The sequence below is a fragment of the Pectinophora gossypiella genome, chromosome 10 (genome assembly GCF_024362695.1).
Source record: "Pectinophora gossypiella chromosome 10, ilPecGoss1.1, whole genome shotgun sequence".
NCBI lineage: Eukaryota > Metazoa > Arthropoda > Insecta > Lepidoptera > Gelechiidae > Pectinophora > Pectinophora gossypiella.
This window is the reverse complement of record NC_065413.1, coordinates 12,620,166-12,636,824: the sequence shown is the minus strand read 5'-3', so window position 1 is coordinate 12,636,824 and position 16,659 is coordinate 12,620,166. Positions and strand designations below refer to the sequence as shown.

The following is a 16,659-nucleotide window of genomic DNA, read 5'->3' as shown; positions in this document are numbered from 1 at the left end:
AGTAATTATAAATGCACACACTTAAGAATGTCGATGTAGACTGTTATTACTTAATATAGCATTTACCTAGACTAGAGGAAGATAATATGTTTACTTATTGTATATTTATATACATTATAACTTCAGAAAAATTACGTTACAAAATTAACCACACATGCCACTATGATAAAAAAATATAGGATTGGATATGTCATCTCTGTGGTCTAGTGGTTAAAGTGTTAGACTAACGATCTGGAGGTCCGGGTTCGATTCCCGATGGGGGCATTGTCGAAATCACTTTGTGACACTGTCCTTTGTTTGGTAAGGACTTTGCAGGCTTGATTCACCTGATTGTCTGAAAAAGTAAGGTGATTCCGTGCTCCGGAGGGCACGTTAAGCCGTTGGTCCCGGTCATTTACCGTAAAAACTCTTCCACCAACCCGCAGTGGAGCAGCGTGGTGGAGTATACTCCTTACACCCTCCGGTTGATTGTGGACAGGCCTGTGCCCAGCTGTGGGGCGCATATAGGCTGTTTATACATGTCACCTCAATGTTATCACGTGGCTCCATTATTTATAATATGAGACTTAAACATAGCTGGCGAGGAGTAGATGTACTACTATACACCTTCGGGGATGCAGGCGTGATGCTGTAATGTTTTGTTATGATGTTAAAAGCCGTGGTAGCCCAGTTGGTAGAACGCTTGCCTTACTTTAAAGTCGCCTAAACCAATGATTGTCGAATTTGTTTTCGAATTCATATTTAGATCTCAGATGACTATCACGTGCCCAGCGGTGAAGGAAAACATCGTGAGGAAACCCACATTCCCGAGAAATGCATTTTCGGAGGTATGTGATCTAACTTGTATTGGGCTGGTTTTCCCTTCGCAGGTTGGAAGGTCAGACTGGCAGTGGCTTCTGTAAAAAACCGGACCTGTCAAATCTTCAGGTTGGGTAAGCGGACCCTGTGAACAACGGGATAATGCTAGGGAAATGATGTTGTTATTAGCTAGTCTTACAATAAAATACTTAAGTATACTTTAAGTAAATAAATCTAAAATTGATGTTCCTCTGAATGGAATGTATTTCCTGTTCAGTTGCTCAATTTCGTGCTATTTACCTACTGTCTATTGAAATTCATATACAATCAAAATTCGATTCAAACTCAGAAATTCTACGTTACTGCCTACTTGAGCCACAACATTGATTGTTCCTATAACTCTACTAGGCGATTACCTTCTCCTGTGATTCTAATGATATGACATTCTGGCATGTTTCAACTTCTTAATGCCGCGGCCGCTTCAATTAATGAAGGTAGAATACCGGTTTTGCGTACCTAATCTTTTACCTTCTTCTCTCCTGGTTTGCCAAAGCTCGTGAATCTTGTCCATGCCTAGAGGTTCTCATCATCATCACTAATTTAAGAGCCATGCTCTTTTCGGTGTAGCATTCCTCTCCATGCTACTTTTTTGGGAAAAGTAGGGCAGTGGTTTCCCTCTTGCGTTCTGTCCTAGAGGGTAACAAAACATATTTCTTATCCGTCTATTTAATCTTATAATAGACGCCGCGTTTGCAGATGTATTCTGGCGGGGGGTGTGTGTGGAAGGTGTTAACTCGGGAGATCTCCCCGCTCGGCCACCGCTGTACCTTGGCTGCGCAACCCCTTGCCTTGGCTGAGCAGCACCAATGCGTACTATGGTTGATCTGCGAGTACGTATACCCATCCAACATCAGCAAAAATTTCTTCCCACTGCGAGTCGGTATCATGATGGCTTCACCACCTGAAACTAGCGAACATTTGTACCACCAGTAACCCAAACATTGCACCAATTTGCTATAACTAGCGTAAAGTACCTTTACCATATCAAGGGTCTAAGAAGCAAGTAGTCATTCGCTTTCGTAAAAGGTTTACCTTTTAAGCTACCAGAATGATCTTAACACATTCACCAAGTAACTGAAAACTAGATATCAACCCCTCACGTGCAATGATATTTTTCGACAAATACATTAGAATTTATGTACATAGACACTATTATGGCAAGAAAAAATGTGCCCCATATATGGGTCATACACGTATGAGTTTCAATTTTATTGCCTTATATGTGGTTCATACACAAAGAACGTGTTAAATGAATAACACAATCAGCCGATAATAAGAGGTGCGCTAGTTATCACCAAACTAGTATGTATCATTTCGTGTTTTCCGTATCAGTTCTGGTATACCAGGGCTAGAAATTAGAAAGTTATAAGGCCCTTGTAATAACGAGCCTATTGCCATTAACACGGCACAAATCTGGAATACACGTGACATCAATTACCTATGATCCAAACAAGAACTTGAACTCATTTGACTTTAAAGTACGACCCTTTTTTGGGCACGTATTGTGGCCGTAAATATCTGTGGGAAGTGTCGCGTCGAATGATATCTCCGTTCTCAAATCTATGCGCGCGCCACACCTCCTAACTCGAGCAGGAGAACACAGCCAACGACTGGTATAGTTAATTGGCTAATAAGTTTACCCATCCGGCGTCAAGAGGTTTTTCTTACCGCTTCTAGTTGGGATAATCTTTCTCTCTCTGGAAAGTACCTATAACTTGGATTCTGTTTGAGAAGCAAGCCGGTGACACATAGGATCAGAGTTAATTGTGTATGTTTATTTGTTGATCAAATAGGTAATTAGATTAGGTATACCAAGGAGAAGTTAATATTACACACACACACACACACACACACACACACACACACACACACACACACACACACACCCCTCATTCCCGAGAAATGCATTTTCGGAGGTATGTGACCTAACCTGTATTTGACTGGTTTTCCCTTCGCGAGTTGGAGGGTCAAACAGTCAATCGCTTCTATAAAAAAACTGGACTTCTCATATCTTCAGGTTAAGTAAGCGGACCCTGTGAAAAACGGGATGATGATGATACCAAGGAGAAATATGGATATAAAAAAATATCTCCAACATACAGTCTAGACTTGAAAATAAAATCCAAAATATTTTAAAAATAAATTTTTATACCGACTTAATAACAGGTTAATTATCTTGTTCATTATCCTTGGTAATAATTAAAAAGAAACTTATCCTAAACTACACCACGTTATGCAATTTTAATGTAAGTTCCATCATTGCAGTAGTATTTCGGCGGGTCGTGGTTATGGTCCACGTTGACACGCACCACTTGCCCGCAGGCCAAGCGGCGCACCCGGGCCGCGCAGCCGCGCGCACGCGACGACGAGCAGATCCAATACGTGGTATGATGCACCTGCGAGTACGTGAACCCATCCAGCATGAGCAGGAACTTCTTGCCGCTCCGAGTCGGAATCATTATCGTTTCGTCTTCTGTAATTGTTTGGATAATATGACAATTTTAACATAGTACCAACATAGCATTATCAGTAGGCAGAGGTGTACAGTATACAGGTTGTTAGTGACATCGTAACGTAAACTTTGAAGGATGATTCAGACCATGATTCTGAGATGATATCAAGTGGATTTTCCATCGCTAAAGTACGGAACAGAAAATAATTTAAAAAAACACAAAAAAATTCATGAATTTACCGAGAGATAATTTCACTTGATATTAACTCAGAATCATGGTCTGAATCATCCGCCTCGGTATTCTTTACGATGTCACTAACAGCCACTCCTCGCCGCTATGTTTAACCTAATAAGGCCGAGATTTCCAGGCACATTAGTTAAACAATAGGGTTTGGATTTTAGAACATTCGATCCAATAATTTTAAATCCCATGTTGGTCTATGTGGGTTTTTATTGGATTATTTATTATTATTCAACTTAGAAAATAGTGCAAGTTTCATCAAAATCGGATTCGTTTTATAGTCAAAAGAATATTATGGAAGAAAAATAAAGAACTCGTTGATGTCTTTTGTATGAAGGAAACCCTAATAGTGTCTAGAGGCTTTAATTGCTGGTGAGGGTGCGGATGGCATGGATGATCGGGGACATGGTGCTGGTGCGGATGCTGATAGGAAACGCTTTTTACTTTTACTGTAGGGCATTTACTACTATTAACTACATTTTAAACCCACTTCAAAAAAGAGGTTACCTTATAAGTTTGAGCATTTTTTTTTTAAATATTTGTACGCCTGCATGCAGGCCGAACGCATCACAACATTATTATTTAAATTATTTTACCACCTTTTTGTATTTTATGTGTTCTCGCAAATAATTTGATTTGATTACCTACTGCTAATAGGTACTGTATTACAGGTGGTATTACTTGTTTAACATGTTACACACATACTTATACTTTTTTATCAAAAGGATTTAGATAAATAAAAAACCAATGCTTTAAACAAACTCAACGTGTTTCACACAAAATACATAAGCAACTACAAAATGTAAAAGGAACTCGAACTCTTATGGCACACTGTGTTTCACAAACTTTAAATCTATAATTAAAACCTACTTAATGCTATTTGAACTTTATTTATCTTAATTAGAACTTATTTGACTGGAAGCACTTGTTTAACAAGATAAGACACGATTTATTGTCACTCGTAACTTAAGTTATAAATACATTGTCTAAAATAATTAAAATGCATAAATCTCGTACAACCCTTTACAACAAATACCTACTGTGACATCACTAGCCTCAATACAGCAGCCGCAGGAACCGCACGCGCCGAAGACATCGTCTATGCGCGTCGTGCGGCACGGATAGGTGCGCGACTTTACAAACAATTTCATACAAAGATATAGAAAATGCGATGGATTCGGCGCATGCGACGCTTCTAGGTGTGCGTTCACCTTAACACACCTACAAACCACTACTAATACACTTTATTGTCTCACAACGAAAAAGCTTTCTAGAGTCTAGACTAGCTGAAATACCTATTCCTTGACTAAATTGTATTTAATAAGCAAAAAGTCTAGCATTTAGCAATTTTCGATACGATTTACGAGCATTCAATTGAAAACTTTCTTTTAGTGAAACTTTGCATAATGACCAAAATAGATTGATTTAAATATTGTAAAGCAAAAAATATTGCGGGGCGTTTCGTGTCAATCAATGTAGGCTTCAAAACAATTCGTAAAAAGTAATGAGAAGAAAATTGTTGGACAAAGCAAAACGGTGACTGATTGATTAAAGCTGACCTATTTACCTACGCGTGGCTAATCGGCCCACAACTTTTCCGATTACCACGAATCGATTTCAATTAGTTAATCGTTGGAACAGTGATGAAGAGCTATTTCCAAATCGTAGAAGGAATATGGCCTCTCGCGTACTTTCACCCACAGCGGCTCTGTAAGGAAAATTTGTAAAAAATGTGAAATAACTATTTTCGGAAAAGAGGATTAGCACATTACGAAGTTAAACTGTGTAATGCAGTAGCAGTCGCCGTTAGCGAATACAGCGAGGAGGACATTTTATGACACAGTGGCTCCGATTCCTGCAGACACCTAATTTTAAGTTATACCCGTCATTTTCTTCTCCGCGAAAAGGAAAGGGACGGATGATTGTCAACAAGTTAATTTTAAAATGAATGAATAACCCGTGCGAATAAAATAGGCATCTCGCTGGTATGCAAACCCTTTGATGTCCTGTCTACTTAATTCTGTCGGGTTATTGGCCACTGTAAAATTTTAGACGGTTGTTTTAGATTTCTGCTTAAAATTGACGTGTATTCCATAAATTTTATAGCTGTCGATTACCCGTCCCTTTTTTTTCAACGGATAAGAAAGTGACAGCTATAACTTAAAATTAGAAGGCGACTGCAGGATTTGGCTCCATTGTCAACTAAAAATACCTACCTGTAACATTGATTATCTATTACATAAAATGCTCCTTACTAATAAAAAATAAACAAGAGGTTAACATGTTTGTATTTGACAGCAAAACAAAATTAATTTCAATGATCCAACTTTGTTTGGCTGCCAAATACTTATACACACGTTCACCGCTTGTTTATTTTGTATTGGTATGCCAGTTGTGTAAATATATAAAACACACATACGTAAACTCACGCCCATTTCTCACCGAAAAGTGTACTTACTGACATACTTTTCAAAGAATTTTTTACTTATTTCTTTTTCTTCTTAATTTTTACTGTGATCAATTTGCGTAAACATGCAAACTCCTCATGCATGATTATAAAGAAGGTAGAGCCATAAATTGTAATAAAATGTTTTAAATAAAAATATAATGAACTGGTAACTGTCCTAGTTTTACGTAATATACTCAGTTTTGTTTGTGGATATAGGATATCAAGGACGTAATATACGATCCCGACGATCCGATTACTCTAGCCATAGAGGCGGCCAATCAGCTCGCGACACCAAACACATCAGAACCCCGATACCGACCCCGCCGGCGTGGTCGACGAGATGACTCACGTAACGACTACATAAGTACTTACTATAGTAAGTAGCCGGGACTGCTCGTACCTGCTCGTAAGTTACCTTATCCTTGCGTAGAACGAAACTATGACCTTTTCATTTTATCAACAGGACTCGTATTTGTACAGGTAGGTATTGCAACATACCACTCTTATCGTTATTCGTTATCTTACGGTGGTATTAATAAACTAATCTCAGATTCGAGACTGCCCTCAAGATCATGTCAATGTGACAGTTCTCATATAAAAACAGGGACTTGAGCATGATCTTGAGGGCAGTCTCAGCTGAGATTAGTTTATTAATACCACCCTTTCTCTCCTATCCATGTTCCAAGTGTTAAAGTAAACACTGCCTTTAAATATTCTTCTGAAATAATGATGACCACTGGCTAGGTTTCCATATCGTCACTGGAAAGGCAAAATTACATAAGCGCAAAAATATCCTAAAATAGCAGTCCATTTTATAATATAAATTGCTAGATATAGAAAATGAAAAACCGTGTAATCTTACGTTGACGTCATCTAAATTGAATAAATTGGTAAAAAGTTATGATAAAAAAGCGAGAAAGCTACTTTAAACGGCTTTTTCTTGAAATTACATTTTGGCGCTTACGTATTTTTTTTTGCCTTTTCAGTTACCATTTACATAAAAATCTACAATGTAGTCTACGTTTCCCTGGTGACAATCTGAAAAAAAATATCAACAAGCTGAAATGGTACTCGTAACGCCATCTATTGTCAACGGGCACTACTAGGCGGAATTTTTGAATGACGTTATAACAATTCTTAAGATTTTGATATAAAGACGATTAAGTGCCCGTTTTTTGTCTTTATCGGTGACCTCAACATCACGTTTTGTTATTTTGAAATAGAGCTTTACGAAAAAAAAACGATTTGATTTTTTTATCGAATAATGAATTAAGTACAAATACAATCATACACACATACATTAAATGACATCATCTTTATAATTAGTACATTTTTCCTCACCTTATAGTTGTCTGGAAGAAATCGCTTTAAGCGATAAGGCCGCCATTGTACTTAGGTAAAAGTCTTTTTGTAATTATTTCTTTTTATTTTCGTGCAATTAAGTATATTTGTATTTGTACAAAGTAGGTAACATACGTAATTCTGTATACCTACCAAACTACTTATAATTTCCCCACATTTGTAGACCTCATAAGACTGAAAAAATATTAAAAAAAAGGTCTTACTTACAAACACTACGTCATCACAGATACGAAGTTCTTGAGATGTGTTTGTTATCCCTCTGTTAATAAAGTTCAATGCTTTAATGGTAGTAAGTAGGTGTATCAGGTGCCGGTTATAAGACGCCCTTCGTCGGCGTTTTATCTCAATTTGATACTCGTAGCGCCATCTATGGAGAAGCAGCGGAGATGTTAATACGATTACAATGAAGAAAGTGGCACGCAACCTAAAGGAACATGTTTTACGTAAAAAATGCGAGTGAGGGCGCTATCGTCGCCCCCGCCGCGTATCAATGGCAACCGTTGCCCTATTTGTATTCCAAAGTACTACTTGGTAATGTATAAATAGAACCGAAATTTTACCTCGTACTCTATTATTTTCAATGTTGTTTACGAAACATTCGTCCGTTCCCAACTCAACAATAGAATTTGTAAATAAGTATTTATATTTTTTTCATGGAAACAAGTGTTTTGATAATATTATTGTACTAAACGAGCCAGCGTTGGCCTCTTTATGTATTCAATTGTTTTCTTTAGTCACGCAGCCCATGCGGTTTGATTTTCTACGGCCTACACTTAAGACTTGAATAGACACAGTAAAATGCGTAGAGAATCGATCACTACTATCGGCACAAAAACCAAGAATCATCGAAACATGTCGGATAACCGGATAACCACTGAATGATAATCGAGATTTGAGCTTAAAATAAACAACGGAGGTCGAGAAATTAATCGGAATACAGTAAATAATTTAAATGCCAATTCGATGTTAATCTAAGCATCACATTGCGGTTAGTTGAGCTTTCTTCAAGCTGTACAATGAGTCAGGCAATCTAGATGTTAATAACCCTATTTTCGGCCGCGTCCGAGTAAAAACTAACTCGGCGCGTGTAGCGGCTAAGATGGGGTCAGATGCTGGCACCTACACGTGCATGTGAAAACGAAAGTTTTTGAATAATACTAACGTTTATAATAACACAAGCTATGCGATGCTTTCCTCTGAGAATTAAGTAGGTTCTTCTCAGCTGGCTGGGAGAGTCAAGTAAAATATGTAGAGCATGCAGTAAACTCGACTAAGGGTTTATATTCTCAACATGATAGCCTTATAGTGACCCCTCGTAAGCGCATTTTTCCAAAATCATATTCTGATGTGTTGTTTTTTCAACGAAACCTCGCATTAGACACGTTAGTTTTCAGGTAAAAATTGAGACCTCAATTTCTTTACTGGAAATTGAAACTAGCAACTAGTAATAAGTAACTACTCTCTATCACCAAGTGTCGCTGTGCGTTGCCTTTTTGTGGTCGGAGTGGTCGTATAGATATTGGTATATCTTACGCACTACATCCGATATGTTTTCTAGTCAAGTCATTTTCTACTATCCGTCATTCACGGATTCGGATCCGATGTGTGAAAACACCCTAAGGTTTACAGGCGGGAGTTCTATCTGTCGATGCTATTCGCAATATATTGAAATAAGTTATTGATCAATTCGGAATGTTATTTCAAGTGGGCTTCAAACGGAATGGATCATATTAATAACTAACTAGGCCAAGTTACTAAACTAGGTTTAGTTAGATATTAATATCTACTTAGGTACAGGAACCTACTGGTTGCGCTTGTGGTGCGCATGTGAGCAAGACAGGAAGATACAGTACAACCTGGTGCGAAAGATACCAAGAAAATGTAGCATTCTGACAGCTGTCCTACGCACGCACCATGCTACCTAAGTATATAGCAAAAGATAAAGTTGTTTAGTCACTGTCGCAAGTCTAGCAGCTAGTAATGTACCTAGAAGGCCTAGGACTAAGTAGGTGGCTATGAAGAACAATAACTAACGGAGATCTCGATGTGAACGCGCCACATGACTACAATAACTCGGCTGCATTCTCACGGAACGATAGACACGTCTTTACCATTTACATTCGTTATTATTATGGTTCCGCATTCAAATACGAGGGCCCTGACAGTATTAGTGCATTTATTTCGTACTCAAAGTGTTTTCTACAACATGAGATTTGTAGAGCTCATCTACGTAAGTACTCGATCAATGGTTCTATGATTACAATCATAATAATTACGTCAAATAGGCAGGTTAATTCCGATGCCTATTCTAATGTTTAAACTCATTATTCTCAAGCGCTATATCCTCATCAGTCTTCTGTGAAGTTACAGAACCCTTTGTAGTGACGTTAAACTTGCTCTTGGCATGTTTTTTCCCGTTCCCTAGCAAAACATCAATAACATCCAGAGAGAGAGAGGACTAGTTGACTCGATGCCTAGTTTCCAAATAGGCCTGTCTGTTTACTCACAGTTTACAGAGTTTGTTCAATCCGCGCAAGTTTATAATGGAAACTGTAAGTTAGATATGAAACTAAGCATACCATAATAGTAAAGTTTTGGGAGCGCACTGCTGGAAATATATTATTTTAGACATTCAGAGGTATGAAGATATGAGTGAAATAAAAATGTTATTGTACCTTACGTATAAGGTCTAGTCTAAACAATACCCAAATTCCCTTGATTTGAGTATTCGGCAGTCAATTACAATTTCCTTTCCTGGTTTTTAGTAATTTGTAGTCTGAATCGTCTGCAGATGTGTAGGTATGATTAACAATTAGGCGGCAAACAAAACAGCTGCAGTCCCGACTGACCTAGAAGCAAACAGCATGGACACGTCAGCAGAGTCCCCAAAGGAAGCGTTCACAGCTCCATATAAGCCTATTACAAGTTACCCCAGGATCTCTGGAAAGTCAATAAAACCACCAATAAAAACTAAAATTTATTCCGACTAGAGAAAAAATAGGTTACATTTGAAATATAGGGCACAATCGACTCTTAAAAATTACATCACATCGAATTTCCTGTCAATAACAATACCCTTCACGATATTATAATATGGTTCGTATATATAAACATTGAAATCATGCACTGTGTCACGGACACAAACAGGTACATAGTTCCGTAGTAGGTCATTTATAGGTCACCGAATAAAATAACAAGATATTTTCCCCCCAACTCTACCTAATAATAATCATCTGACAAAAAAGGCAATCACAGCAAGATAGCAATGTTACTGAACTTAACTACTAGGTAGTTTGGCTATAGCCAGTTTGTTCACCGTAACGGTACGCAGAATACCTTAGTACCAGGTGTTTACAACTTTTGAGTTCACGCAATAGGGCCATGACGAAACGATTGCCTCTTTCTAGGCAACTCTTCTAACAACGTTCCTACAATTTAAATGAAAACAACGAATTCAGAATGAGTAGGTACGCTTGCGTAAGTCGTGCGTAGATAATTAACAGGCATGTAGTCGCATTTAGCCCATAAATTGAACTTGTTTTTAATAAACAAACAAGTCAGCTCGGTAGATAGGTACCTACCTACTCCCGCTAAGTTACCTATCTGTAGGGAATTGTGCAAGGTGAGCAAAGGTTAGGTCCGACTCTTAGATAACATTTAAATCGAAACCTACACGTGCTGAACATTTAGGATGTTTACGAATTGTAGGCGTACATTTACCTCTATAGGCCGTCCTTGTTCAATAAATAGACTCTTCGCGTCATCTCGTTCTTACGCAGGCTGGTACCTAAGCACCTACAACCGACCACGTGCTGCTGGGAAAATAAATTCTTGATCAAGTAATACTAGCCCGCTCTAACACACGGGCGCGGAAAGAGACGCATTGTATCAATGCGGGAAACGAGCGTGCGTATCTAGTAAGTCTGTATCTGTTCAAAATCATTCTGTCCTTGGGGCGTGAGGCATTACGAAACCTGCTAGGTCGGCCCTATAGGAATAAGTAACGCGCCATCACCAAACTCGCTGTAAACAATATCAACTTCGTCTGCTCTACACGCTCTACTTGGTTTTCAATCTTAATTTGGCAACGTGTAACTACACAAGCATCTGCTCTCTCCACGACATTAGAATGGACCTAACAATAACAGCACGGTTACCTACAATTTACCTTATCTATTTAAACAAGAAATAACAAAAACCAAGACTAGATTCACAAAAAAAAGTTAAGTAAGCTAGAGGGTCTGTCAATATAAATAAAAATAAATCTTTGGTATAGACTAATAGAGTAAGATTTGAATCTTGAAAGATCTTCGGCTACCTGCACCTGGCCCTAGAACATGAAAGCATTTATCTCATAAAAACCTTTTTAAAGTAGAAAAAGCTTCAAAGGGCAGGACGTCTAGACGTCTTTTTTTTCGTTCCCAGAAAGAGCAGGTAGAAATCTGTACAATTGAGACTGTGCGGTCTGCCTTTTATTTGACGCTAAAAGACGATCGTACTTATAATACGTTAACTATAGCTTTGGCACATACATTCCGTTACAATTTGACACATACGTTACAACAAAAACAATGGAATTTAATATTCTACCTATAAAGTGTACGTGATATATTTGTTACATAACATTTATAAATAATATTTGTACTGTTTTTTCCTTATTTTAACATGTCAACAGTATTATTTTGAAACATATTCTTTAAAAACCGTTGACTACCATAAACTTATAAATCTAACAATTTTTTTTTAATCAAAATCGTTCTCTATTATAATAAACTAGACCGTCCAACGGTCTAACGTTGGATTAAAGATCGACTAAAAGACTTAAAAAAAGACTAGATTTGTTGATATTCATTGCCTTAGTGGACAAACACTATTCGTATTCTTCTCATATATGTTATGAAGTCAACGACTGACCTCATCACCCTGATGTCAGGGTTCCTACATATAGCAACTACTTACAAATTAAGTAAATAGTAGTCCCTACTTTGGTTATAGAAAATTACACGCCGATCACCTGATTGTCCGAAAACAAGATGATCCGTGCTTCGGAAGGCACGTTAAGTCATTGGTCCCGGTTACTACTTACTGATGTAAGTTAGTAGTCGTTATATGAGCTATGTCAGGGGCCTTTGGCAGCTCAATAGTTACCCTGACACCAGGGTTGAAGGGGTCGGTAATCCACCTCTCATCCCACACGATTGCTTAACGTGCCCTACGAAGCACCAATCATCTTATCTTCGGACAACTACTAGTAGTAATACTACTATTTTTAATGCAGACTAGAAAGCCACGCGTCGTTTCGTTAGTTTTCTGATACGTTTTACATCTGACCGATATTAATTTTTTTCTATGAATCCATAAAATTACTGACGTTTATATTTGGTGTGCAGTAAGTGTGGGACACTTTGGGCGGATGAGTGTGTACCGGCGGCTGACTGAGGACCCGGTCGTTGACTGTCAAGAGTGACGCGGTGCAGTGCTTGGATTTCCTTGAAGAGCAATACCACAGCTGGCGACCGTGGTCCTGTCGCTTCCTCGAGTTGATGAAGAAAGTGTTCCCTTCGAAGAAGAGGAGCCGCCCCCCTCGCACGGTGGGGAGGTACCGAGCAACACAAACCTCACCATCTAAACCAACAATCAAACACACATCTAAAGGCTTCGACACTCCAAAAGCAGGTCGGCAGCAACGCAATTGAAGTTTTAACACAAGAAACTAATATAAAGTGCGTCACACCAAAAGCAGCGCAGGTGCGGCGCGGGCGCAGTTAAGACGGTGAACCCGCGCAGTGGCAGCGCAGTTCAACGTGCTTTATGTTTTACACAAAAAAACATCAAATTAGTACGTAAATATAAATATTTTTACGACTTCAAAGACAAATATTAAGTACAGAAACTGATGCGTGGTATTGCACGGGAATGAAATATGACAACTGAACGCAGTTGTAACGCAGATCCGCGTTGAAACTGCTCCCGCGCTGCTTCCGACCTGCTTTTAGTGTGCCAAAGCCTTAATCAACATACATACCTCTAGCTATAGGAATAAAATCACAGTGGTCTGAACAAACAAGTAAACATTATTTTGTACTCTTTATTAAAGAAGGTCTGGACGGCGTAAAAGTAAATGCATTAGGCACTGTGACACTATATACTTACATAATCATAATTTCACAATTATATAGTTACGACACAGAAGAGGCAAGATGATTGGACACCTAATAAGACACGACGAATTCATTAAAAACATCATAGAAGGAAAGCTAGAAGGAAAGAGAGGAAGGGGAAGACCAAGAAGAGCTTACATGGAACAAATTAAAGAAAAGGTTAACGTCGTGTCTTATAGGGAAGTCAAGGAATTGGCCTTTGATAGACTGGAATGGAAAATGCTACACCGACAAGAGCGTGGCTCTTAAATTGATGATGATGATATAGTTACGTAAGTGTACCTTTAGTTAATTAAATATTAACAATTTGTTGGACGTTTTGTATTAAAATACGTATAAATTTGAATGTTGAACGTATATGTAGTCAAGTACATAGATATTCATAGTCATGATACGTTTGTAAACAGAAAGAAGTAGGCCTAGGTACGTCAAAGGTTGAAAAGACATGATGAAAATAACATATTAATTTAGCAATGATCCAATACCTAGATTTCGTAAACAATCATTAGCAGCGATAACGTCAAAGGTTATTTTTACATTAATTAATTTGATTTCTTTGTTACTAATTCAGCAAATTATCTAATTCAATTCCCAGCGTTATCGTGTGAACCGACAAAACCTTGTCATCTGACATTTGGGCCCTTCCGTACCGGTTCAGCTCGACCGCGACAAGTTATAATGCTAATTAACGCCCATTTGCCAACTAAACAACACGTGTAACTACGGTTTCACTGCCTTACGTCACGACATTTGAAAACATTTTTTAAAGAATTCAGGTTAGATTGAAAAGCTAAGCTTTAAAGCTGTTTTGTAAAGATTGTGATGACGTAAAGAAGTTATCTCGTAGTTAGGAGGTAAAATATCTTAGTGATGGGGTAAGCGTGTCTGTAGCAGACAGTCGCAGAGGTGTCGGGCCCGCAGTGTGAGCCGACAGGCAGGCGCGTGGCGCGCCGCGGCCGACGAGCGCCGCACCTCCAGCCAGCGCCAGCGCCAGCGCCACGACGTCTCCCCGTCACCCGCTACAACCAACACCGAAGGCCATTCCACATACATTCCAAACAATAATACACTTACTATTAAAGATTACTTATGCACCTCTCAAAAAGCCTCAAACGGGCTGACATCCCATTTCCTTAATTCATAAATTATTACCCAATTTCAGATGTAAACAGTGTTAAAATGAATGAAAATAATCATCAAAAGCATTTTAAATATGCCACGCTGAATAATTCACGAGCTTGCAACGTTCCCCGTCTTGAACCTAAAAGGAGCGAAATACAAAGAAACAATTTCTGTAGTATCAAAAGTTCCTTTATAACCGCCATTAAGTATAACGGAAATATAGATGCGGAAGCAGTAATGTAAAAACGACCTTATTATTGCAATGGGATGTTATATTTTGACGGGCATGGTGAGCTAGGGCATCGGGAGAGGAGCGAAGAGTGAGAGGGGTTCCCGAAGTGAGATTCTGGGGCATTATCGATTGGGGGCCCCATCACCAGGCGGAGGCGTGCGCCCCACGCGCATGTCCCGGCGCGTGCCGCGGCTTGCCCGTGTGACGAGCGCTCGCCGCGCGCCGCCACCGCCGCCGCCATCGCCGCGCCCGGCCTGGGCCAGGCGCTCCGCCGCCGCCGCCCGCCCGCCGGCGACCTATACACACGCCAGCCACCAATGGGAAACCTAATGCGCACTAAGCAGACTTTTAAGTGCTGTTATTGACTTATTTTATATATTCCGACTGGTGAACAGTTATCTTAGTCTAATGTTCTCTACATTATAAAGAGGCTAGAGGTTGCATGATTCAGCCATACAAAATTCATGATATAGGCACAACGGTGTTTTATAATAATTTACGTAGACGTTTATTTATGTTTTTAGACGTCATTTGAATAATCAAGACACATGACCTAGTTATACCGAAGTATATGTTACTGGTATTATAGATCTAATTTGACATCATGTGCTCTAACGATAAAGGAAACATGGCGAGGAACTCATAATTATCCGAAGAGATTATTTTTATGTGAAAAGTTCTTCACCAAACCGCAATAGTGCCACGTGATGAAGTACGCTCCATACCCCGTCCGGTTGATTGAGGGGCGACCTGTGGCCAGTTAGCACACTTACTGAAAGATGTGCGTCCGAGGTTGTCCATAGACAACACTAGGTTTTTAGATGAATTTACCAAACACATTACATAAGCTCACGACTATATATAACCAACTGTGGAAACAACCAATAATTTCATGTCAAAATACCTTTAAGTACCTGTCTTGAAACGTAAAAGAAAACAGCTTTACAGTACTTTATGCTAATTGGTAAAGTAAACATATTTGGGTATACCAAATGTATTTCTATTATAAAAGCTAATCATCATAAGTGTATAAAGTGTAAAGACCGTATTCACAGCAATCAGACACGTGCCTATCAACCCAGGGTGGGTTGTCTGCGCGGTACCATTATTCCCGAATCTATAAATAAATGCGTATTACGACATATAAATCTACGTAGTCATTCGGGCGATATTATCTGAGTGTACAATTGTGCGTAGGGGGTTAGAACACGAGGCGATCCCCCGCATCCCTCAACGTAACAACAACAAACTACGTCAGGCTACGTCACGCGCGTACTACGCCACGCACACAGGCGCGCCGCCCCGAACTCCTGAACAAAGGGCGAGTGCGCCAAAATTAGGGCATACAGGGGAAACTAGGCTGTGCGGAGATGGCAGGGCACGCCCATACGCGCCCTGCCGAACTTTCTTCTTTCATAACTTCGCAGGACGTATTGATCCGTCAAACTGCGCAATTCATGTCGTCCGCGGATACACTCGATTGCAACGTATCCGCGAAATGAAATATTACGCGCTACATAAAAAAGTTCACCTGTGCGGATACAATGTCGAGTTAACTGCGCAGTTTAGCTGGAACGTGGAGCCACGGGGAAAATAGCTGATGATTTTGTTTTTCAATTTAAACACTGTTTTGAGTTTTGAAGTTATTTTCAAAAACATTATCAATTTGTACAAGAATTTCTAGAAACATGATACTTTAAGCTGGACAGATTTTCGCTCAAGCATAATTCATTTATTTTTTGTAAATTATGACGACGACGCCATCATTTTTTATTGATTTTG

At 39.1% G+C, this 16,659-nt stretch overlaps 1 protein-coding gene and 1 long non-coding RNA gene across 44 annotated transcripts in view; both read right to left on the bottom strand.

Moving 5' to 3' along the window:
* LOC126370072 (protein tramtrack, beta isoform-like) overlaps positions 1 to 16,659 on the bottom strand; it is a 282,534-nt gene that overhangs the window by 227,710 nt on the left and 38,165 nt on the right. Inside the window, exon 5 of one of the 43 annotated variants that reach the window (XM_050014745.1) lies at positions 3,075 to 3,331. The exons of the other annotated variants lie outside the window; for them this stretch is intronic. Within the exon in view, the coding sequence (XP_049870702.1) occupies positions 3,090 to 3,331 (242 nt within the window). The 3' untranslated portion in view covers positions 3,075 to 3,089. Of the gene's footprint in view, positions 1 to 3,074; positions 3,332 to 16,659 lie in introns of those variants that run through there. 43 annotated transcript variants of the gene reach the window in all.
* On the bottom strand, positions 4,302 to 10,201 carry LOC126370185 (uncharacterized). The gene is made up of 3 exons (XR_007566837.1): positions 10,038 to 10,201; positions 7,570 to 7,729; positions 4,302 to 5,259 (listed from the first exon to the last, which is right to left on the bottom strand). It is a non-coding gene; the product is annotated as an uncharacterized LOC126370185 (long non-coding RNA).